General features: G+C 43.6%; 1 protein-coding gene across 1 annotated transcript in view; it reads left to right on the plus strand.

The window, feature by feature from the left end:
• CACNA1B (calcium voltage-gated channel subunit alpha1 B) overlaps positions 1-25,993 on the plus strand; it is a 247,343-nt gene that overhangs the window by 129,217 nt on the left and 92,133 nt on the right. Inside the window, exons 18-21 of the mRNA XM_027849985.1 lie at positions 4,506-5,369; positions 8,445-8,656; positions 22,175-22,301; positions 25,450-25,579. Of these exons, the coding sequence (XP_027705786.1) occupies positions 4,506-5,369; positions 8,445-8,656; positions 22,175-22,301; positions 25,450-25,579 (1,333 nt within the window). The remainder of the gene's footprint in view (positions 1-4,505; positions 5,370-8,444; positions 8,657-22,174; positions 22,302-25,449; positions 25,580-25,993) is intronic.

Below are 25,993 nucleotides of genomic sequence, written 5' to 3' on the forward strand. Positions count from 1 at the left end.
TTGGAATAAGGGAGACCTGAGTTCAAGTCTTCCCTTTGACGTATAACTAGCTGGGTGACTAAGAGCTAAGCCGATGCTCTTTTGGGATTATAAATTCTAAATCTGTTTCAGTGGAGGGAATTTCAATTTTGTTCTCTACACATATGAAAGCACAGGTCTGGGGAAAAAAGAGAGAGTGAGGCAGCATCCTGTATTGGATGGAGTTAGAAAGATCCAGGTTCAGGCCTGCCTCTAAATCGTAGTTGCTATGTGATCATGGTGGGCAACCTATTTAAATTCTCAGTGCCCCGACAGCAAGGATTCTAAGTTACAGATGAGTTGCCAATATATATTGTGAAGAGAGTTCCCACACACTGATGAAATCACTCATCTGGACATCTTCCTCCTAGTGCCTTCCCCCATGAATCCAGGAAGCACCTTGTTTGGAGCATCTTGTTTATTTAAGTCTGAGCTTTGGGTGAAGCTGGTGGGTATCTTTCTAAGGCTTTGGTTGTGGCATTGGGGGTTATTTTTATACAATTTTTATGGACAGAAGTCTCTAAACCCACAGGGTGTATATATGCAGTTTCTATCACCCTCAGTAAGGCCCCACATGTACAACAGCCCCTCAGTAAAAGCCATTGGGTAAAACAGCATATCTCTCTTCATGGGGGCATTTAGATACAAAAAGAAGAACAGGAAGAAGACCCCAGAGGATCCCCTCTCTACCCCACCTATTATATTACAGACATACCTCAGCCCATCCCAAGGATCACACTCCAGGGTGTGGGATACTTGTGAATGAGGTACCTGAAATGATCAACTAAATTTCCATGTTGGGAAGGTAGGAAGATGGGTATGAAAGGGAAGAAAATTATGTTTCACCATTTTCTTCCACTTTATGCTAGCTGTAATACTTCTTGAAAACTTTCTTGAAGGGAGGGGGATGAGAGGGTGGGAGCTTCACAGGAGAGAAGGGCAGGAGGGCCTGGGTTCTTGGCCCATAGAGCTACGGATTTAAGCTGGTCTGGATGGGAGAAGCGGTTAGTCAAACTAGGTTTTCTGACAGAAGCAGAGACAGATAGTTGTGGCTGAGGCTAAGGCCACTTGTGGGGTTTGCATGAGCACCTTGACCTTAAGCAGAGATTAGTGGAGAGCTCCAAACCCAGCAGCTTTGCTTGCCCTACCCCCCAGGGGAAGCGTCTGGGCCCAGAGGGTCTCTATCCAGCATGTCTGGCCCATCTCCATCCACAAACATGAATGCATTGCTCACTCAGATGCCTTCCTGTATTAGTGCTGCCATCCACCCAGTCTCATCCATTCCCCATCCCTGTCAATAGGCCAGGCCTTGGAAGCTGAGACATTGCCATCTGTGCTGGGTCAGTTGGGAGGGTGTGTAAGAATCATCCAAGGGTCTTACTTGACAGGGAGTTTTACAAGCAAGTTCAAGCAAATGACTCAGGGAAGAGAAACTTTGTGCCTGGACTTGGGCTGGTCAATGCAGTAGTTAGAACACAGGTTTAATGAGGTTCTGGGATCAGTCCTGGGTTCACCATGGCCAGAGCGGTGCAATAGATCTGAAGTCTGAGGACTTGGGTGCAAATCCTGTGACTAAGGGTAGGTAAGTCACTTAAACTTTCTGGGCTTCCAGAAAGGGTGGAGAGGTTGGACCAGACCACCTCGAGATTTCTGCTTCAATGAATCTGGGTTAATGAGATACCACATCTGCCATTTAACTATAAAGTATGGTGATTTTATTCCCAGGCCCAGCTGGAGATCAGGGCTCACAGACCTGCCACCTCCCAAAGGTGTCAGGACCAGATGAGAGGATGTGGATATGAGGAGGCACTATATTCAATTCAGTAGCTAGGATACTGTTGTGTGCATGCCTTGACGCTGATGCTGATGGGGTGATGGTGAGGTGACCAGAGTCACACGAGTTGGGAATGGGAGTGGGTGTAGGATTTTCTTTAGCAGAGGAACATCAGGCAAAACCTCTACCAGGGAGGATGGTGACTGAGGAAGCCAAGGGCACCCAGCCTCAGCTATTCAGGGCTCTTACTGCCTTTAAAATGGAGCTTATCCGCAGGGACACAGGCTTGAGGTAGTCTCCTAGTGCTGTGACACTGACAAAAGTGCCCAGCCTGTGGCACAATGAATTAAGTACCAAGGCCCTCGCAAGATCCCCAGAAAGTTTTGGTGTCTGTGGGGGTAGGGTAAAGGGAGTATGAAAGGGCTTAGAGATATGTTTCCAGATATCAGGACAGAAGGGAATAGCAGAAGTATCTCAGTTTCTCTTACTGTGGAGAAAAGAAGGAATAGCCCTTATTTATTTGGACAGTTGCAAAATGCTCATCCTAAAATTTGGTTGGGTCTGCACAGGAGGGGAGGTGGTGCTTCTGAGGCCAGAGACCCTTGAGGAGAGAGGCTGCCCTTCTTCCTCTGAAGAGGCTTAGTGAAGGGGGTGGGGGTGAGGTGGGGGGAGGGGAAGGTGTAGAGTCTGTGGTCGCCGAGCCCTTGGAGAAAATCTGGGCAGCACTTCGTCTTACCAATGATGGCCTAATTTCTCCTATGATTGTCTAACCCTCCTCCTCCATTTGTCTTCATGAAATAATCTCTTCATTTCTCCTGGCTCCTTCATAAACTAACCCACATCCAGCTTGCAACTGAAATCAGTGGCTCAAGGCTGAGGGGTGTGTGTGTGTGTGTGTGTGTGTGTGTGTGTGTGTGTGTGTGCATGCATGCGTGTGAGTATGCATATACATGTGGGTTAGAGTCCAGCCCTGCAGGCTGTGTAAAGCCTGATATGGTTCCCATAGCTACAGGGCAGCCTGAGGACATTGCCATCTTTCTGTCCCCGTAACAGAGAATTCATGTGTGGGCTCCCAGACATCCCCTGGATCTAACCAGCTTTTCCTTAGTAAAGCCCAGTTCTGGTGCCTGGGGGTGAGTGGGAGCAGAAACCAGTTTCCAATGAAGTCTAATTAACATGCATGCCAATTTCTTCTTCTCCCCTGCATTCTCAATCCCAAAGTAACCCAATGGCTCTGACCATTTTGTGTGTGTGTGTGTGTGTGTGTGTGTGTGTGTGTGTGTGTGTGTGGTGTGAGTGGGGAGGGTAGAATCAAAAGAGGGTGGGAGGGAAGAAAAGAAAAAAGTGATAGAAGTGATAGGAAGGAGAGACAAAGTTCTTTAAGCAGGAAGAAAGGAGGCAAGGCTAATGGTGCTTACCTCAGTCCCTGTTTAGAGTTCCTGATTTGTTGGGCCAGCTGTCTGAGAAAGTGGGGGTTCCTGAGGACTTTCCTCATCCTTTTAGGACTTTGATAAGACTATGGCCTTGGATATTTTCCAGGAGAACTCCCATAATACCTTTCCATATGCCTGACCTCTCTGTTTGTTTCTTTTGGTCCAGGACACAGCTGTGAACTTGTAGGACCACACTCAGGGTCTCTCCTTCCACTAGTTCAGTCACCTGTCCATCCAAACTGCCCATCCTCAATCATATAAAAGTATTACCCCATTCCCCAGCCATCTTCTCCTTAGGCCTCCCCATTTCCCTCCAAAAACATTGGCAAGGATGAGGGACCTAGGAAGGATGTCTTGGGGATCTATCAGCATTATGAGAAGGTAAAATAGTGTTCCTGAGAGCAATTTGAGCCTAACTAGGACATCAGCTTTGTCTCTTTCCCCAAAAGTTCTCATGAGGAGATCTACCAACTCAGGGAGAGCCCCAGGTAACAAGGATCTCCTCAGAGCCATGAATGAGAATCTGGGAGCATAAAGTCTCTCCTTCCCTCTATGAATGTAACCATCTGGTCCAATTCCCCAACTGGACCACCTATGGTCAGTATTTGTGCATGTTGACTTTGAGGCAGGTGAAAGGGAAGTTTCCCTATAGGAAAACTACCCCTACCCAGCCTGTTGCAGTGAGGGATGAGGGCCATAGATTGGGGAGGAGGGAGAGAACGATGTGAGTGGAGGAGTGAAGGTGGAGTGCAAAATTATGGGAGTCAGAGCCTGGAAAGACCCAAGGTGCCATCCTGGTATAGTGGCTAGAGCACTAGACTTGGAGTCAGGAAGCCCTGGGTTCAAATCCTGCCTCAGACACTTACTGGGCAAGCCATCTAACCTCTCTGAGCCTTAGTTTTTCCTCTCTGTAAAATGAAGAGTTTGGAGTCACTGGACCCTAATGTCCCTTTCAGCTCTGAGTCCATTATCTTGCACTGGGACTCCATGAAGTACCATTGCCTTCCTTCTCCTCCCCTCTCCACCAGTACAGGCCTGTTATCACCATAGACGATTTAGGAGTTTCCTTCACCCATAATTCTACCACCACTAGCCATCTCTCTCCATCTCTGTGTGCACACCTTGGCTTCCCCTTATGTGATTTCCCCTCCAGAATAAAAATTTTAGACCTTTTAAGATAAAACAAGCTTAAACAGAAAAGGAAGGAAGGAAAAGGGGGAGTGGGTGGGCTTGTGAAGACAGGAAGATATTCACCCCCTTGTCTTCCTTTCTTTCTGCAGTAAGCAGCAGAACTCAGCCAAGGCCAGGTCTGTGTGGGAACAGCGCACAAGTCAGATCCGTCTACACAATTTCCAGGCCAGCTGTGAAGCCCTGTACAGTGAGATGGACCCTGAGGAGCGCCTCCGCTATACCACCACCCGGCACATCCGTCCAGACATGAAGACTCACCTGGATCGACCCCTGGTGGTGGAGCCCCGCAGAGAAGAAGGGGTCCGGGCCCCAGGGGGCAAAGCAGGGGCTGGGGAGGGGCTGGAGGCCACAGAACCCACCAAGGTGTCCCCCAGCACGGCTGCTGAGGGCCCTGAGATGCCCCGCAAGCACCACCGGCACAGGGAGAAGGAAAAGGAGAAAGAAAAAGAAAAGGCAGGGGCTGGGGAGCAGGAGAAGGTAGAAGGTGTCAGGGAGGAAAATGGGGAGTCGGGCGTTGCAAATAAAGAGGAACGACACCGGCAGCGGCGGAGCAGAAGCAAGGAGACTGGGGGCAACAAAGAGGGGAAATGCGAACGTTCCCGGGGCCAGGAAGGTGGCCGCAGGCACCACCGCCGGGGTTCTGTGGAGGACATCACGACTGAGAAGGAGCACCGGCGGCACCGTGCCCACCGGCACTCGGCAGAGCCACCGGGCAAAGAAGGCAATGGCACCGTCAGTGGGGCCAAGCCTGAGCGCCGGGCACGGCATCGGGGTGGCTCCCGCTCAGGGACCCGGGAAGGAGAGCCTGGACCCAAGGGAGAGAATGGAGAGGAGCCTCCCCGAAGGCATAAGACCAGGCACAAAGCCCTATCCATGTATGATTCGGTGGAAAAGGAACCAGGAGAGAAGGATGGGGAGCCTTCGGAGAAAGAGCTGCGGAATCATCAACCCAAGTGAGTGGGCGACAGCCGATGCCGTCAGGCTCCTAAAGGAAAGGCAGGGCAGAGTCGGGGTGGGGGGGGGACGGGGAGGTCACCCGCCCTAGGGCAAAGCATGCCAGACTAGACTTAAGATGTTTGTTTTTGTTTTTTTGTTTGTTTTGGCTAGGCAATGAGGTTAAGTGACTTGCCCAGGGTCACACAGCTAGTAAGTGTTATGTGCCTGAGGCCGAATTTGAACGCAGGTCCTCCTGACTCTAGGGCCGGTGCTCTAGCCACTGCACCACCTAGCTACCCTATAGACTTAAGATGAAAGATGCTGGTTGGCATTTGATTTTCCAGCTTACTTCGTTCCCTCCTCAGGTGTTTGCTGAGCACCTGCTGTGTATATGGGGCCACGATGCTCTTCTTTTCCATGACTAATGCTTAGAAATTTCAATTTCCCTGGGACCAGTGAGGAGAGACAGAGAGTGGTCCACTGGGCGTGGAGAGAGGAAGTGATACTACTACTACTAATAATAATTAATAGCAGCAAGCATTTATACAGCACTTAACTATGTGCCAGGTGCTTTACAATATCTCATTTGATCTACACAATAACCCTGGGAGGTATTATTATTATTCCCTATTTTACAGATGAGGACACTGAGGCAAAGAGAGTGTCAAGTGACTTGCCCAAGATCACACAGCTAGTAGGTGTCTGGGGTTATATTTGAACTCAGGTCTTCCTGACTCCAGGCCCTCCACTGAGCCACCTCAGCCAGAAGGTGTGACCAGAGAAGAGCAGACCCCAGTGCAAGGTTTGGGTGGTGGGAAAGGACTTGATGAAGAAAAGATACAGTTGAACCAAGATGGAAAAGAGATGGAGGTCCATGAACCTGAGTGAGTGAGCACATTGGCATCAAGGGAGGAGTCAGTACATAGAGATAGGAGGTAGAAATGGCAAGAGTTGGCAATTGATCATGTGTGTACAAACACATAATACACATATGTACACACACAAATACATACATATATCTATATGTTTGTCCATCTATCAGTCTGCTAAAATCTCAGAGTTGGATGGGACCTCAGAGGTCGTTTTGGGCAACCTTCTTCCACTCTTGCCAACATGCTCTACCTCAGCCCTGACAAATAATTATCTAACCTCTGCTGAAATACCTCCAGCTCTGGGGGTTGGGGGTGTGTGCCTCATTCCTTCAGAAGAAAGTCTATTCCATTCTTTGGATGGCTCTGATTGCTAGGCAAGTCTTCCTTGGATTGAGCAGAATTCTGTCTCCCTTCAACACCTTCCCTTTGTCTCTGAGTCTATGCTCTGGGGGTGTCGAGGAATAACTATTCCCTCCTGAGGAACATAGTCTCCGAGTCCTTCAGCAGGCCCTTGTGAGGCTTGACTGAGAGCCCACGCACCTTCCTCGTGGATCGCCTGTAAACGTGTTCCAGTTCATCAGTGCCCCTCTTAAAATCTGGAGTCCAGAACTGATAGGTTCGATGGGGTCAGACCAGGCCCAGCATAGCTGTATTGTCATCATCATTCTGGACTCTCTGCTTTCATTCTTGCAGCCTAAGGCCAGGTTAGATTTCTTGGTTCTTGATAAAATTAGGTAGAAGCAAATTAGGAGGGTTGAGTAGTTCTGATTTTTCTCGGTCTGACTTCAGACATTCTTTGAGTCCATTAGCATTATGTCATCTGCCCCAAGCATCGGCTCTCTTTTTCTGTCTTGTTTTTTTTCTTGCTTCAGTTCATATCTATAAAAGGCCTTTTTATTGTCCTTAGCATTTTTTTTTTGCAAGCTCAATAGATTTCCAGTCTTGTTGGAGAGAGAAGACCTTTGGGCAATGGTAGAATTTTAGAGCTAGAAGGGACCTCAGGAGTCATCTAATCCAGCTCCTTCATTTAAGAAAAGAGGAAACTGAGGCCCAGAGAGAGGAAGTTATTGGCCCAAAGTGACAGACCTGGACCTGGAATTCCTAGTCCAAGACTCTCTCCATTTAAATGAAACATTTAGGGAACTCATAAGTTTGGTTTTTGATACAACCCAACTTCCCTGTCACTGTTACTTTGAACAAGTCATTTTCACCCCTCTGAGCCTTAGTTTCTTCATTTGTAAATGAGGGGATTGAACTCTGTGACCTCTAATGTTCCTCTCCAGCTCTAATATTCTGTGGTTCTATGACTCAGGATATATTCCTACAATTAATGACTCAATTAATAAACATTTAGGCACCTACCATGTGCCAGGCACTGTGCTAAGTGCTAGTGATACCAAAAGAGGCAAAAGACAGTCCCTGCCCTCAAGGGTCTTACATTCTAATGAGTACAGGATAAGAAGAAGGTAACTGTGGCCCAGGGTAAGTCAGGAAGGCTTCTTGGAGAAGGTCAGTTTTTCAACTGGGCCTTGAGGAAAATGTAAGTGTTGCTGAGCTTAGATCTGCCTCTTTCTTTCTTGTACTGACTAATATCCATAGAAATTGGACCATTTATGGGATTTTCCATCAAGCATTACCTAATGGTTCTTCAGCTCCAGACAATTTCCTCCCTGCTCACCATCACACACTCTTCTACTCTCCACAATCCCTGTACTGAGTGTCCAAGCTGTTAACCCCTGGCAACTAAGGAGAGTAGAACAAGGAGATGTTTTCACCTGTGGTCAAAGGATTGCAGATTTAGAGGCAGAAGGGATCTTAGAAGCCATCTAGTGCCAATAGATAAAGACACTGAGGTACAGAGAATGTAAATGACTTACACAAGGTCATACAGGTAGTATGAAGAGGCAGGTAGTAAATGAATGGGGCAGCATTTAAACTCAGGTCCTCTGGCTCCAAAGCTAGTCCTCCTCCAAAAGTATCATTGGCTCTCCTGCCCTATTACAAGTGTAGAGAGTAAGGATACCCCTGATGCATCTCAAGTATCTTAGACAGAGCCACAGGCTGTAGAACACATTGTGTCATTTTGGCTGACAAGTATTTACTGGGAGTCTAGTATGTGAAGGGTCTGGACTGTGGGGCAGGTGTGGGCCAAGTCTGCTTATTCTGCCTGGTAGGTGGGCACTGGCCAGCAAGGATCTGACATCTGCTCTTGAATTACAGGGAAAATCAATGTGAGGCAGAGGCCAGTGGTGGGATGGTGGCCATCCCCATTCATACCCTGCCCAGCACCTGTCTGCAGAAGGTGAGCGAGCAGCCAGAGGATGCCGATAACCAGAAGAATGTGCACCGCATGACCCAACCATCCCTGGAGACCCTTACCATACGCATCCCAGTAACCCTGACTGCCCCTGGAGAGACCACAGTTGTTCCAAGTGAGTGGTTCCCTGGCCTTTATGCCACCCTATTCCTTCCCGGCAGGCTCTGGGTCCTCGGTAAAAATAGCAACCAGAGGGTTGGCGTGCCCTGGGGGACCTGACTGCTGGAGTTGTTTGGGCCCAATTTTGGTAGTCTTGGGAACAGGCCTGGGCACAAGGAGTTTAGTCTGGTTGATGGGGTTACAGTATGACAGGATTATCACCCTTCTCCTTCTTGAGGTCTTCTGGCTTTCACTCTCTCAGCTCTTCTGCTGAAAACTGACCCTCAGATAACCTCTCTTCCCAGTCCTCAGTCTTTAGTGTGGGTTAAATGTGTCTCACTGAGTCACGGTGTGCCCTCCCCATGTGCACACATGGTGTGTGTGTGTGTGTGTGTGTATGTGTGTGTGTGTTTGTGTGTGTGTGTGTATGTGTGCGTGTGTATATGTGTGTGTATGTGTGATATTTCAAGCCTCCTTTCCTCTTACAGAGCTCTGAAGGTCTTGTTCCCTCTTAAAGGATAATCAGGTATCAGCTAGAAACGGCGGGGTGGGACAGAGTGAAAGCCTTCCTTGTTATCTCCAAAATCACATGTATCAGCCTTCTGTGAGTTCTGGGATCCTTGACACCCCTGCTTACACCAGCCTTTCATTCTGGGTATCTCAGAGCCCTTCATCCCACATGACAGGGATGGAGTCACAGGACTGCTTGAGACCTACTCCTCCCCCCTACCAAGGGCCATGATCCAAGCAATAGATTAGTGAAGCAATCAGTCAGTCAACAAACATTTATTAAGCACTTACTATGAACTAGACACTGTATTAAGCTCTGGGGAGACACAGAGAGGCAAAAGCCATAGTCCCTTCCCTCAAGGGGCTAACATTCTAATGGGGAAGGCAACCCCCAAACCACCATGTTACATCCTGGAAGATATATCCAGTGTAAAAGGGATGAAATCTCAGAGAGAAGGCACTGGCAGTTGGTAGGGGGAGGGGGTGGCAGGGGAATGCTTCTTGCAGAAGACTCCTGAGTCAGCAGTCTCTCTTTTTTTTTCCTACCTGAGATCAACATGCAGGCTTGCCTTGTTTTAAGAAAACCTGATATATGAACATTTAAACATGGAAAACAGATAAACTGAGGGGGAGTTTTTGCATTTCAAGGGAGGGAGTTCTTCTAGTTTCCTTCCACACATTAAAATAGAATTCAACTTACAAAAATTAGATTTCTCCCCCTACAACTTCTCAGGAATATACCGAAAGTAAAAGTCCAATTCCCCTGTGTGGTGACTATGCTACCCAAGAAGCTCTGGCACCCTGGTGAGGGATGGGGGAGGGGGAAATAGGGCTGGCTGTGCCTCACCATGTTCCTTCTTAACTCAGTTCTTTTTGATTTATTCAATTTGATAACCATTTATTAGATACTTGACAGTGTATACTTGGTACTAGATAGCAAGCCAAAAAGGGGGCACAGAACCCCTGTCCTCAAAGATCATACCAACCCCACACCCCAAAAAAAGCCAGAAAGCAAGGGAAAAATTTTAATGTGAAAAACCAGTAGGTGTATGTGAAACATGGACACAGATACATAGCAGTGTGGCTTCTCACAGAGGTGGGAGATTAAATACTGCATTAAGGGAATGATGGGGTGGAGAATGTGGAAAGGGGTGTGATATGAAACAAATCTACATCAATTAGTAGGCCATAAAAATAGTCCAAGCAAGAGATGAGAAAGGCTTGAACTAGAAGGGTGGCTGTGTGGGTGGTCCAGGGACATATATGCACTTCAATTCACTTCAATTCAATTCAACAAACATTTTTCAAGTAGCTGCTACGTTGGAGGCACTGTGCTTTGCTCCAAAGCTTCAAGGACTAAAAGGAATAAAGTCAGCCCCCAAACAGTTTCTGCAATCCTGGGGTTAGCAGTCTATAAACAGATAAATCAATGCAAGGAAAAAATTGCTAAGGACTAGACTGAAACTCTCAACCTGGGGTCCATGAACATTTTTTAAGAATACTTTGATAACTATTTCAATATAAATGATTTCCTTTGTAATCTTCTGTATATTATTTTATACATTTAAAAACACTCATGAGAAGGGATGTATAGGTTTCACCAGACTGCCAAAGGGGTCCATGACACCAAAAAGGTTAAAAACCTTTCGTATAGGGAGATCCAAGTGAAGGAAGCTAAAGATTTGTGATGTATAAAAAGTTTGAGACATAGTTTCTGGGTAATTAATCATGCTAGTGGATAATTAATAAAAGGGGTCAGTGGTACTCTTGAATGCCAAAGACCCCTCATGGAATCCACTCAACATGTATATGCCCTTGGAAGAGTGGGTGTTCCTGTGGATGACAATCAACTCTGATAGGTTAACAATTAATGAGAAGAATGAATATTATAATGTGAGGTGGGCCTACTGTAATGAGGGGCTGGGAGAGGTGACTGATCACTCTTGCTCCTAGACCACCCCCAGCCTCTGGCAGTCTAGACAAAGGATCTACCTTTCACCCGAGCCTGAGTAGAATACAATGGGCTTCCCCACTTGGGTGGGGTCTGAAGATGATGGAGGAAAAAATTAATCCAATCTCATTATAAGCAATGTCCTTTAGATGCTGACTTGATCCCATAGAGAATGAGGAGATAGGAAAGGAAAAGCCCTGGATCTCCCCAATAATTGGTTATTTAATAATCATTTCTCTCAGATTCTAAGAGGTTGCAGTGATGAGGGAGTATATCTCAGGCCCAGGAGACAAGCAGCTACAAAGGAGTTTGAATACTGAGTTGGGGTGGAGTGGGGTGGGGGATAGTATATAGCAAGTTGACTAGTTTGGCCCGGTTGTAAGATGCCTGAAGAAGAGTGGTATGAAATAAGTCTGGAAAGGTAGGCTGAAACCAGATTGTTGAAGACTTTAAATATCAAGATGAAAAGTTCTATTTTGTCCTAGAGACCATAGGGAGCCACTTTTCTAGCTATGCTTTAAGAGGATTATTTTGAAGGCAGGAGAGACTGCAGCAGGGAGACCAATTAGAAGACTATTGCATGAAAAAGAGAAAAGTGACGAAGGTCTAAAGAAGGGTGGTGGTGTCATGAAGGAAGGGGAAGGGTACTAAGTGTACTGTGAAAGCAGAATTGACAAAACTTGGCAACTGATTGAATGTGGGGAGTGAGAGAGAGGAAAGAGTGGAGGATTGATGCTGAGTTTGGAAACCTAAAAGGATGGTAGTGCCCTCAACAGATATTGGGAAATTCAGAGGAGTGGGCTAAGAAAGGAAGATAATGACTGTTTTGGATTTGTTAAGTTTACATCTTCACAAAAGGAGACTCAGCTTAAGGCATTTTATTTTTTGAAGGCCACCAAAGGGTCACCTTCCTACAGGCCCAGTTGTGAAGTAGGGCTTCCCACTTGCTCTTTTGACCTTTCCCTCCTCTTCCTTCTTGCCCTCTTACCCCCTGTATCTCTCCCAGCTTCCTATTCCCAGCTGCCTAGATCTCCTGGGTCTTGATAATCAGTGAGGAGCGGAATCCTAGTTTGAGATCATTGAATCTAGGGGATTGATGTGACAGGCTCTGCTTTCTTGGTGAGTGTATTCAAAGCTAGAAAAGAGTGAAAGGGAAGATTCTTAGGGGGAAGGGTGTATATGTTTGTTAAGAGCAAAAATAGTCTCTTTTGGAAGAGGATTTTATTCTAATGGGGGTGGGAAGTAGGCAATGAACAGGTGATGACACATTGCCAATCTTCAAGTGATTCTATTCATGAAATGACTTGGATCTAGTTTGCATTCTGTTATGTATTCTCCCCAGAATTATGTGGGACTTGAGGAAGATCTGAACATTAAATTAGTGCAAGTAGTCTTCCATGTAAACCAGAATTATACTTTACATTTATTTAGTATTTCATTTCCCCCCAACTACAATGTAAAAACAATAATTTAACATTCATTTTTTAAAATTTTAAGTTCCAAATTTCTCTCTCCCTCCTTCCCCTCCTCTCTCCCTGAGACAGCAAGAAATTTTATATAGGTTATATATGTGCAGCCATGCAAAATATATTTCTATATTAATCATGTTGTGAAAGAAAACACACCCAAAAAAACACCCAAGAAAAATAAAGTTAAAAAAAAAAGGATGCTTCAATATACTTTCAGACTCCATTAGTTCTTACTCTGAGGCAGATAGCATTTTTCATCATGAGTCCTTCAGAATTGTCTTGAATCGTTGTATTTATGAGAAAAGCTAAGTCATTTATAGTTGATCATCATATAATACTGATGTTACTGTGTACCATGTTCTCCTGGTTCTGCTCACTTCACTTTGTATCGATTCATGCAAGTCTAGGTTTTTCTGAGAGCATTCTACTTGTCATTTCTAATAGTCCAATAGGAGCAGATTAATCTCACATGTGTATTCCATGTAGACAAGGGCAATAGAATGGTGAAGGGCCTTGAGTCCTTCAAAGAAAAATTGGTTAAAAAACCTGGGAGTGTTTTGCATGTTGAAGAGAAGCTCAGGGGTGCCATGATAGCAGTCTTTATGTACTGGAAGGACTGTCACATGGAGGAGAGATTGGACTAGTTTTATTTGTCTTGGGAGACCAGCACCTGGAACAGTGGAAGTTAAAAAGAAACTAAGTTAGACTTGATATCTGAGGGAAGCTTCCTAACAATTCTGTGCTGAGGGTGGATTTGGCTGCTTCAAAAGGTGACGGGTTCCTGCTCCATGGATGTCTTCAAGGCTCGATAACCATTTGTAGTAGGGATTACATTTGTGAATGTGTTGGGCTAGACGCCCCCTCCAACTCTCAAATTCTGGATTCTTTATAGTTTACAAAACTTCATACTTTATAAAGCATTTGGGAAGTGCTACAGGTATCTCAAATGAATATTATCTGAACAAGGAATCATTTGTAGCTGTGTGTGCAAGGTCCTGCCATAAGTGAGTGAATATTCCTTTACCATTCATTACTCACTGTGTGTGTCCATGGGCAAATCACTTCCTCTTCCTGAGCCTCAGTTTCCTCATATTTAAAGTGAGGAGATTGGACTAGATGGTCTCTGAGGGTTCCTTACAGTTCTAACATTTTGTGAATCTATAATGGAAGTGTTTTAGAATGATTAATCCTTGGTGTGGGCAGATTGGAGCTGAGGGACTGAGGATGGAGGCAGGAAGGCCTGTGAGGAGGCTAAGGTAGTGATCTAGGTATGAGATAATGAGGGCCTGGACCAGAGGTCCAGGAGAGGACAGCAGACAGGACAGATGTGAGGGGAATAAATGAAGGAAGATTTCATGGTTTAGAAGTTGATAGGGGTTATCTTGGTGAGCGTGGAGGTGTAGAGAGTTCCTTGAGAAATCATTGTCTGAATGAGCCCTACAGGAAGTATGGTGAAACTAAAATCAACACGGCAGTGAGGGGGTTGTATTTCCACATGACTAATTCAGGTTGGTGTGCATCCTTGCACTGGGACCATAAAAAGTACACAGCAAATACTGTATTAAATTGGATTGGCTTGAGTTTAATTGAAATCCAGGCTTTTACAGTCTTAATATAAAAGATTCTCCACAGAAATAACAGGTGAGAGTAAGTCAGTGTTAGTGTGCCTCTGCTTCTCACTTTATAAGTCTGGGTTAGCAAGGTCAAATTTCACGGGGCCATTTATTTTCTCCTAGATGTTATGCTTGTATTTCATATTAGATGCTACTAAGTGAATGGTTTTGTCTTTATTATGTCCTCATAATTTAAAGGGCTAGATTTCTCATGGATGTGGACAAATGAGAGAAGGATACTATCATAGTCTTTGCCATTCAATTAAGTTTTTTCTTCTATATGAAAACATAAGTTTTAAAAATGAAACAAGGTGCATTCAATATTTATAAAACATAATTTCATCAGGGTGGGTAGTCCTGCCACTGACATTGATTAAAACTCCTGTTTGCCTCAGCTGATGGTTTCATGAGTTGTCGTGGCCAAGCATTTGGTGATGACCCTCCTTCAAATTTAGCTGGATTTATCCTCAGGATAAACAAAGAGACTTTAACTAGGCCTCTACTCAGAAGTTTTTTTTTTTTTTCCAAATTGGTAGAACTGGTCACACGGTGTTTGTCTGGCATAACTGTTGAGTTAAAGTCATTTTTATGCCATAATGAAACATCTTGAGAAAGATATAATAACAATTAACACTTAATTAGAACAAGATTTAAAGAAAGATAACACATGGTTTCATTAAGTATATTTCTTATGAACTGTTATCAATAACCACTTAACTGAACTATGGTTTTTTAATTCCAAACAGAAAATCACCTCCCAACTTTCCTTGAACTTTTCTTAAACTCAAGATCCTATCTGGGACATACATATTGGGGTAATTGTTGCCTTTAGGTTTGGGGGCACTTTAGAGTCAGAAATCCTGAGAGTAGCTTCCATAGAAATTCTTGAGAGGCTGTGTAGGTGAACAAAGTTGGGTTTGAGAGAATGCTGGTCATTTTTGTTGCCTCTCTCCTTCACAGTTGTTTCCTAAATGCTGTTCCACCTCTCCCTTGGGTGATTGGGTGGTAAATCTGCTCTGACAGATAATAATGGATTTAATTTGTCAAATTACATCTTATGAGTCAGTATATTTTATGAGTGGTCCCAGGAAATCTGTCACCCCTGGGAGCTGAAATATCAGCTAATGAAAGTAATTAAAAATGAAAAACTGAACAAGTACAAGGAAAATAAAATCCTTCTACAGAAGGCTCAGTTAAAATAGAGATAGCAGGCTTTTCAGACTTCAAGTGCTCTTGGTAAGTAGGCCTCAACAGTATGTTGAGTAGGCAGACCTTAGAAGAGAAAGAAACAGAAGAAAGGAATGATGAAAGTGGAATGTAGATAAGGAGATAGGGTGGTGAGATATGAATGCCACCCCAACTGCCTCCCATAGGGAGGTTGAATGGTACCTGTCCTTTAGTATGGGCCAGACACTGCTAAGCAATGGTGGTCCCATGACAAAAAGTGGAACAGTGCCTGTCCTCATGAAGCTTACATTCCAAGGGGAGAGAATATGTGTGTGTGTGTATATATATATATATATATATATATATACACACACACACACACATATATATATGTATGTGTGTGTGTATACATATATATGTGTGTGTATACATATGTATTATGGGTGTATGTATATCTACATATATAGTCATAATATACATATGTATGTACATATACACAAAATAAATAATGAGATAGCTATTAAGGAGGCTACACTCTTGTTATCTGGTCAATTTCCTATATCCTTAGGGAGAAATGGGCCAAATTAGAGAAAGTTCAGGAATTTCTTGATTGCTAATAAAGCCAAGGCAGTGTTCCTAATGACTGTTTACAGTTTTTCTGCTTCGGAAGTTGTGCTCTGGAACTGTGGTCAGCTTGGGCACTGAAATCCTCATGTCATGTTCATTCACACCCACAAGCCACAGACCTGGATCTCTGTGTGCAAGGGATGGGTTCATTTCCTAACTGATGGAGTATCAACTATAAATGAGTTTCTTCCCAATTCAGTCCCAGACTGAGAGTTATTTCAAAGTTCTGAGTCTCTGAGCCCAGGTAGGATGAGGGTACTGACAGAATGGCATTTTTGTCTGACATCTTCACCCTATAGGGGCTACTCTTAAAGCCTGTCTTGTTTTCCCTGATTATCTACAATGACCTTGTCCTCTAGGACTCACAGACAGACAAGCCGTCTGTCCAATTTGGTTGGAATCAGTTTATATTTTCAGCTACCATCAACTCGGTGGGCACTGAAATCCTTATTAATCACCCGCTGTGAAAAGTAATACTGTGATTTGTTCAGAAACTACCTCCTTCAAGTTTTATTTCTGTAAAATTGGGGGTAATAATAGCATCTACCTCCCAGAGTTGTTGTGAGGATCAAATGAGATAATATCTGTAAGGCATTTAGCACAGTGCCTGGCACATAGTAAGTGCCATATAAATATTAGGCATTGTTGTCATTGTTGTTGTTTTTGCTACTTCCCCTCTCCATGCCTGGTGGACCTCTCTGCATGACATAAACATTAGCTATTATTATTACATAGTGAACCTTTAGGCATCCAAGTTGGAGATGAAAAGGAAGTGATGATGTCTTAGGTGAATTGAGGAGCTGTGTGTCTCCTTTATCCTCCACAGTCTGGAATAGGAGTCAACAACTTGTGGTCTATGTGCCCAATTATGCTACCATATGGAAGACTAGATTCATTCATGCATTCATTCATTCATTCACTCACTCAACACATTTTTCTTAAATGTCTACTGTGAGCCCAGCTTGTTCTGGGTGCTAAAGGAAATTGCTAATTTAACTAAGATGTGGTCCCTACCCTTATGGAGCTAGTAGGGAGATGAGACACAAATATATAATGGCCCTTAAGTGTATTAGAATAGTACAAAAAAGGGCAGGGGACTATGTGGGTCCATGAAGGAAGGCCATTACCAACTGAGGGGAGCAGGGAAGGCTTCATAGACAAAGTGGCTTTGAATTGGCCTTCAAAGGATGGGTAAGAATTCAACAGGGAAAGAGGAGAAGAGAAGATATTCTAGGGATAGGGAACAGGCAAAGGGAAAGCAAAAGCATGGAGGAGGGAGGGAGCATAGCAGGTATGGCATGGGCAGGCAACAATCCAATTGTAGTATAGCCAGTATAGCCCATGGGTATGGCATCTAACATGACACCTACATCCTCTCTCAGAGCTGGCACCTTCAACTTCACTTATACATCACGTCTGGGTCCTCATTCTTGGAGAACTAGGGGTAACCCTAGTGTGGAAGAATATACTCCTGACTTTCCACTGAAACTTCTGAGCTACAATGTGCTTTCCACTTGCACAAATCAGTAACAATAACACCCTTGACTTTAAAATTTTTAATTTAAATTGTTTTTTTTTTTGCTATGTATAAGCACTTATTTTCTCTCCCACATTACAAAAGAAAAAAAGAAAAAGAAAACCCTTAGATCAAATATGCATAGTCAAACAAAATCAGTTCCCAGAGTGACCATGTCTGGCAGTATATGTCTCATTTCTGCATCTCTCTCTCAGGAAGTGAGTAGTATTCTTCATCGAGTCCTTTTCGGTTGGCCATCATATTGGCCAATTTCTATAATCTATGAGCCATTGTGGTTGGCCAAGTCTTTCAAAGTTGATTGTCTTTACAAAGTTGTAAAGACAACTAGGTAGCACAATAAGCTAGATGGCAAAGTAGATAGAGTCCTGGACCTTGAGTCAGGAAGACCTGAGTTCAAATCCAGCTTCAGACTTACTTGCTTTGTGACCCTGGGCAAGCCACTTATCTTCTATCTCAGTTTCTTCATCTGTAAAATAAGGATAATAACAACACCTACCTCTCAGTAATGTGAAGATAAAATGAGATAATATTTATAGAGTGGTTTGCAGCCCTTAAAGCAAAATGCTAGCTATTATTATTGTCGGTGTTGTTACTTTTTATTGTATAAAATGCTATCCTGGTTCTGCTGACATTGCTCTGCCTCATTTTATACAAGTCTCCCCAGGTATCTCTGAAACCATCCTTTGCATCATTCCATATCGGACAATTATATTCCATTATGTGCAAATGTAATAATTTGTTCATTTGTTTACCAGTTGATGGGAACCTTTAGTGTCTAGTAACTTAATAACTTTTTGGACATAGTTCCAAATTGCTTTCCAGAATTGTTAGACCATATCGCTACTGGGTCAACAATGCATTTGTGTACCTTTTTGCCCTGAAGGCTTTCCAACATTTGTTACTTTCCTTTTTTTTTTTTTTTTTGCCAACTTTGCCAATGTGGTATGAGAGGGAAACTGTTACTTTAATTTCTGTAGGACAGCTAGGTGACACAGGGGATAGAGTGCCAGGCCTGGAGTCAGGAAGATGGGGGTTAAAATCCAGCCTCAGATACTCAGTAGCTGTGTGACCTTGGGCAAGTCACTTAACCCTGTTTGCCTCAGTTTCCTCATCTATAAATTGAGCTGGAGAAGGAAATGGCAAACTACTCCAATATCTTTGATAAGAAAACTTCAAAAGTGGTCATGAAGAGTCAGATATGACTGAAATAACTGAACAACAAAAAAATTATTAGTGATTTGGGTCATTTTTTAAAATATGACTATTGATAGCTTGGATTTTTCCCTCTGAAAATTGTTCAAATCCTTTGACCATTTATCAATTAGGGAATGGTTCTTATTCTTATAAATTTGAATCAGTTCCTTATATATCTTGGGTGTGAGACTTTTATCAGGGAAATTTGCTGCAAAGAATTTTTTTCCTTGGCTGTTTCTCTTGTAATATTAGCTGCATTAGTTTTATTTTTACAAAACTTTATAAATTTTGTGTAATCAAAATTGTCTATTTTATCTTCTATGAACCTCTCCATCACTTATTTGGTCATGAACTCTTCCCCTATCCATAAAACCAAAATAGAATTTTTTTCCTTAACTCCTCTAATTTGTTTATGAAGTAACCTTTGATATCCAAGTCATGTATCCAGTATAGAACTTATCTTGGTATACAATGTGACATTTGTCTAAACCCAATTTCTGCCAGACTGCTTTCCAGTGTTCCTGGCAGTTTTTGTCAACTGGTGAGTCCTCCCCCCAGTTCTTGGGGTCTCTAGTTTTTTATCAAATACTAGTTTATTAGGTTCATTTGACTTTTAAAAGTGACAAATTTATTAAATGAGAAGGCCAAAGCAAGAATAATCATAGTGTAACACTTACTCAATAGAGTGCAAAATTAAGAATAACCAAAATAAACCCATAAACCTCAGTCATACTCTCCCAATAATGTACACACACAGTGTTCATGGAGGAGCGTGGAAACACACTTATAAAGACCTAGCAGTAGGACACATGAATAGGAGATCCATGAGCAGAGCAGAGTGCCCAGAACAACTCATGACTCTGGACTCCAGGCCTGGATGTTAGCGGTTGCTTTTAAGCAACAGTCTATAATAGTCAAGGGTGGGGAACCTGTAGCCTTGAGGCCACATGTGGCCCTCTAGGTCCTCAAGTATGACCCTTTGGCTGAATCCAGATTCAGGATTCAGCAAAGTTGACCAAAAGAAAAAAAAACGGAAAGTGACAGATGTTGGAAGGCCTTCAGGAAAGAAGGTACACAAATGCGTTGGTGTCAGAGTAGTGATATGGTCTAGCAATCCTGGAAAGCAATTTGAAACTATGTCCAGAAAGTTGCTAAGTTACTGGACACTAAAGAAAGTTACCATCAACTGGTAAACAAATGAACAAATTATTATATTTGCATGTAATGGAATGTAATTGTGCTGTATGGAATGATGAAAAGGGCTGCACTTGAGGACCTAGAGGGCCACATGTGGCCTTGAGGCCACAGGTTTCTCACTCCTGGATACCAAGAATGACTTGTTTCTCTTCTGAGATCCTCTGCCCTCTTGCCTGAAGAAAACTTTTTCCCCCCACTACTCCCAGCCTTCTGAAACAGTATGAAGCTCTTTCAATAAAGCAGACACATTATACTGTTTCAATGAAACAGTCACCCTAAGCCTGGGGTTTGTAGCTTTCCACTCTGTTCCCTTGGCTGGGTGTAGAAGTAGTTTTTTTTTGTTGTTGTTATTTCAGTGATAAGCTGTTTCCTTAAGCCAGAGAACTACAAAGCTTCTCATATTTGCTCTCTTGAGCTCTGAGGACTTTCCCCTTTAAGCTAGAGTAAGCAGTAGAGGGCCAAGCCATCATGACCTTGGGGCTGGCTTCTTTCAGGCTGAAGAGCTTCCTAAAAGAGGAATGTGGACGAGCCCAGCCAGGCCTTCACGTAGCGGGATTCTGCAGCTCCCTGGAGCAGGACAAAGCTCTCCTCCAAACAATTAGTCCCTATCTCTGCTTTCAGGAGCCGTCTCTTCTCAGTTCGCTCTCATACTGTAGATGATGCTAAAGAGGAATGTGGACAAGCTCAGCCAAGTCTTCTCGCTCCATCCTGTTCCGTATTAATCATTTTGCTGTATGTGACCTTTCATGAATTAGTGTCCTTCAGGGTCTTCTCTCATCAATAAAAAAGAGTTAGTTGCTGCGGGTGGAGGATTCCACAGTCCTGGGAACGTCTTCCTCCCTTATCTGGCCTTATGCGCAGTTCTCTTTGATTTAGTGAAACTAGCTATACCAAGAAGGTAACTCCGTTATCTACATTCCTGACATTTTCTTTTAACAAGTATACTATTTTTCTTTGTATAGCCGCCTGCATTTTAACAAATAACCATCTTTCTTTTTCTTTGTTTCATATAATGTATAAATATTGCTTGCTGAATTGTGAATAGGGCATTCCTCATCAACTGCTGGTAGAGAATGCCAGCTCTGAATATAATAAAACCTGTTTCTGATTTGTTCTGGCTTATTGGCATTATCTAGTCAAATTGATAAACAAATTCATGCAAAATATAAAAAACAATCTGAAGTTTTCACATTGTCTCCAAATGGCTCTTTGATTTATCATTTTTCAAGTATAGCCTTCAAAACCCAACTCTTGTTTTTGCTTTTTTTTTTTTTTTTTTTGCTTCTTATTTTTGTGAGGCAATTGGGGTTAAGTGACTTGCCCAGGGTCACACAGCTAGTAAGTGTCAAGTGTCTGAGGTTGGATTTGAACTCAGGTCCTCCTGACTCCAAGGCCAGAGCTCTATCCACTGTACCATCTAGCTGCCCCCAAAACCCAACTCTTAAACTTGAACTACTGGGTTGATTATGTTTTGTTTTTAACATGTCCAAAGGACACGACAAGTTCTCTTAGCTAATCCCTAGATGTTGCCTGTGTAGCTTCACAGATGACAATAATAATATTCCAATATTTGAAGGACCTGTAATTCCTTCAGAATGGGTACTCCTTCCAACAATACAGATTGCAATCCCTTTGTACCTTAGTAGATGGTCTTTCTGTGGCCAGTCTGGTAACGATCCTCTTAACTTTAGTTTGGCTCATTCTTGGACAATAGACATTCAGTCCATCATTGGAATTATACTCTTAAGCCTTTCCAGATTGACTGGACCTGTCAGATCTTAACCTTCCATGGTCAGGGTCACCTTCAAATCACAATTAAGGCATTTCAGTGGGATTTTATTGGGAGGACAATACTAGTAATTAGTTTCAAGAGGAATAGTAGCACTTTACATTCATACAGTGCTTTACAGTTTTCAAAGAAATTTCACATCCATTACTTCATTGGATACTAACAACACTGTGAGGTTGTTATCACCATTTTATAGATGAAAAAATGAACTTGAAGAGGTTAGGTGACTTACCCAAGGTCACATAGTTTTTAAGTAGTAAAGACAGAACTAGAACCTACATCTTTTAATTACTAATCCAGTGTACTTTCCTGGAGTTCTTTCTTCCTTTCAGACTGTGCCCCCAAAAGGGAGAGGAGCCCCTTAGTTCTTTCCATTTGCCTCAGGGTGGTATCGGACCTGCTAGCATGTAGTAAATTAGACCTGTGGACTTTGCTGGCATGTTATTGACCTGTGCTTGTTGGCTTTTTTTTTTCTTACAGTGAACAATGTTGACTTTGAAGGTAAAGTGGAAGAGAAGAAGGACGTGGAGGCTGGTGACGTGACAAGGAGTGGACCCCGTCCAATTCTTCCATACAGCTCAATGTTCTGCTTAAGCCCCACCAACCTGTAAGATTCCCCATAAACTCCTACATATATGTGTACTTGTTTGTGGGCTATACATGTGTGTGGAAAGTTGCCTGGCTGACCTGTGGGGAAGGTAGCAGAGCCAGCCTTCAATACATAGATTTGAAATCATCCAGCCACATGGGCTGTAATTCAATGGCAAATATTGCATTTCCATGTATGCTGCCCTGGGCTGGATGCTCAGGGGAACACAGGAGAAGTATGAGACTTGATCTCTGCCCTTAAGGAGCTGACACTGTAGCTGGGAAGACCAGACTGACTCATGGTCAGTGTTTGCCAGTCTAGCCCTCCCTTTCTGTTACTCCTCTCACAGGAACAAGGATTTAGGATCCTGGAAGGACATAGGTACCTTCCCTGCTGGATTGCTTGGGCTTACCTAATATACCAGGTTTGGGCAGTTTTCTCCTGGTCCAGACCTTGAGATGTTGGGCATGCCCACCAAGTCTTTCAAGGATCCTGAGTCCTTGCCTCTGTGAGGATGGAGCCACAAAAGAGGCTATTTGAGTGTCAGATTAAATGGAGTAGATTCTTAAGTGCCAGAGGTCAGAGGTGAGAGAGGTTACTGTGGGCTGTAATAGCCAGGGAAGGCTTCTTAAAGAAGGTGGATCTTGATCTGGACCTTGAAGAATGGGTAAGATTTGATAGAAGGCGTTCATTCCAAGTGGAGGAATAGAGTGTGTGTGTGTGTGTGTGTGTGTGTTGGGAGTGTGGTGATAGGGAGAGGAGATCAACTCAGATGGAGCACAGGGTCAGTCAGTCAATAAGTATTAAGTGTCTATTATGTGTCAGGCACAGGGCTAAGTGCTGGGGATACCAAAAGTGGCAAAAGAGTGCCAGGCCTCAAAAAGCTTACAATCTAAGGGTTAGGGGCAGAAGGAAAGTTTGGAGATAAGACAGGGACTAGGTGATGTAGGGCCTTGAATGGCAGGCCATAGACTTGTTGCAATAGGACACATAGTAGGTCCTTGAACAAAGGAGTGACATGATGTGTTTTAGGAAGTTTAGTTTGATAGAATGGGCATGATGGATTAAACAAGGAGGGAAAGACTTAATGTCTTGGAAGACGGGTTGCCTGACCCCTTCCTATAACAACCATTTGCTTTACCTTTTTAATATCCTCAGCCCTCTAATTATAGCTGTTCCTCAAGGCTCAGTTCTGCTTCTTCTCTCTTCATCTTCATTCCCTCAGAGGTCTTACCTGCTTTCACAGACAGCACAGCTCCCAGCCCAGCTCCAGAGCTCTGAGTCATTCTTAACTCCTCTCTGCCTCACATCTAATCAGTCACTAAGGTCTGTTCATTCTCTCCCTTGGGTCTTTCCCCTCCCTCTTGATTCCCATGATCCCACACTGGCATGCACTACTATCTGAAGACTGTGTGATCCTGGCATACACTTGAATCCACAGTCTGTACACACATACCTGTATCTGTGGACTCTGTCCTATACACCCTGTCATATACCATGTCTTTGTTTTGTACCTATTGTCATGTTTTATGTTTAGTCATGTCCGACTCTTCATGACCCTATGGACCATACTGTCCATGAGGTTTTCTTGGCAAAGATACTAGTGTAGTTTGCCATTTCCTTCTCTAGTGGATTAAGGCAAACAGAGGTTAAGTGACTTACACAGAGTCACACACTAATAAGTGTCTGAGGCCAGATTTGAACTTAGCTCTCCCTGATTCTAGGCCCAGCACTCTATCCACTGAGCCACCTAGCTGGACCTCTAGGCTGTACCTAATACCACATCCCTGTATGTGCAGAACTGAAGCATGGGCATACCCATGTCTGTGCTCCATACGCATTATCACATGCAGATCTGTGGTCTACACATGCTGCCACACAGCTATCTTGAGTCTGTGTAAACTTATAAGGACATGGTATCAGGAAAATTTCTGAGTCAGAACCATGGGGCACCCACCCAAGTTCTTGCTATGATGTGGGCAAAGGGTTTTGTTTTAGGAGAGTGGTATTTTCGTCTATGACATTACTCTCACATTGTAGGTGAGGCTCTTAAAACTCTCCTTGCATCTCCTAATTAGCCATTTGGGGGTCTGTCCTCCAAGACCTTATATGAACCTCGCTGGAATCAATTTATGTTTTTATCTCCTATCAACTCTGGAGGGCACCGAAATCCTTATTTATCACTTGCTGTGAAAAGTAGCCCTTTGATTTTTCCAGATATTACCTCCTTCAAACTTCACAGGATGTCTGTGAGTCTAATCCTGCCCCTTCCCTGTGTTCCAGAATTGTTTCCACCTTTTCCATTTGTCAGCTCTGCCCTTTGTTTTCCATCCTAAACTAGAGACTGAATCATTTAGGCTTCAGCCTAGAATATGAGATATCAAAGATGGAAGACAGAGTTTGTAGGGTTAAGGTGATGGCACCGACTCTGGAGTGGTCATGCTTGACACCTGTCAACAAATTGGAAGTTGTGTTTTATTTTGAAAAATAATTTATTGATACCTTTTTCTAGTACAATCACACAGGCTTTTCTCAATATGCCTGTTCATCCTCACCTTGAACTGAATCTTCCCTTTTAACAAAGAAAAATAGTCAAGCAAAAATTGCTTGTAGTATATGTTACATTCTATATCTGTCATCCCTTATCCCTCATGCCAAGAGAGAAAGGAATGTTAAATTATCTGTTCTCCAGGACTATTATTATTAGTTTGGAAGCTTTATTTTAGGGGAGAGGACTTTTATGGGCCAAATAAGAATTATGTAGGGGAGGGAGGGATCAGGAGAAAATAAGAGAGGAAAGAGAGAAAGGAGAGAGGGAGAGAGAGAGAGAAAGAGAGAGAAGAGAGAGAGAGAGAGAGAGAGAGATTTTTTCTTAAGTTCCTATGATCAGTGGCTTTTCATCCATCCTGATGTACTCCACCCCTCCTCTCCTCCACCTCTGGGTACTTATAACCCTGCCTTCTTCTCCCATACCAAATACCAGGCACCTCAGACAATCTGACCATTCATTTTGTGAGGATCACTACATCCATGCAGCTGTTTGGTCCTACACAGTTCTGATATCTGCAGCAGAGGTGCTCCCTGGGATGATTTTGTAGACAAAGGTCCCTTGTCCCTTTAGGGAGTATGGACTTTCCTCTGCCCATTTCTTTTCTTTATCCTCCAGGCTCCGGCGTGCCTGCCACTACATAGTGAATATGCGTTACTTTGAAATGGTCATCCTCGGGGTCATCGCCCTCAGCAGCATTGCTCTGGCTGCCGAGGATCCAGTACAGGCCGACTCGCCCAGGAACAACGTGAGTGGCTGCTGATAGAATGTCTGCCCTCCTCTGTCCTCCTTCCAGCTGACCAAGGGTGCTCACTGACAAAAATGTAGAGGCAAGATGAGGACAAGTCCCAGGACTGGGGGCTGGGCAGAGGTAGGGTCAGAAAAATAAACCATAGCTCTAGAGCTGAAAGAGATCTTTGAGGTCATCTGGTTCAAACCCATTTTACAGATGAACAAAGTGAGGCCCCAAGGAGATTAAACAACTCCCCACAAAATGGTTAAGGAGCAGAGCTAGAATTTGAATCTAATTCCTGAGGCTCAAAATTCTGCTTTCTTTCCATTACACCAGAGAGGAAGAGTGGTTAGCCCAAGGTCACTCAGTAAGTTAGTAGGTAGAGCAAACAGTTAATTCATCTTTGCTCCTAAGGTCCACTGTGGTTGA

This window comes from Vombatus ursinus, unplaced genomic scaffold, assembly GCF_900497805.2.
Source record: "Vombatus ursinus unplaced genomic scaffold, bare-nosed wombat genome assembly UNPS02000580.1, whole genome shotgun sequence".
Classification (NCBI taxonomy): Eukaryota; Metazoa; Chordata; class Mammalia; order Diprotodontia; family Vombatidae; genus Vombatus; species Vombatus ursinus.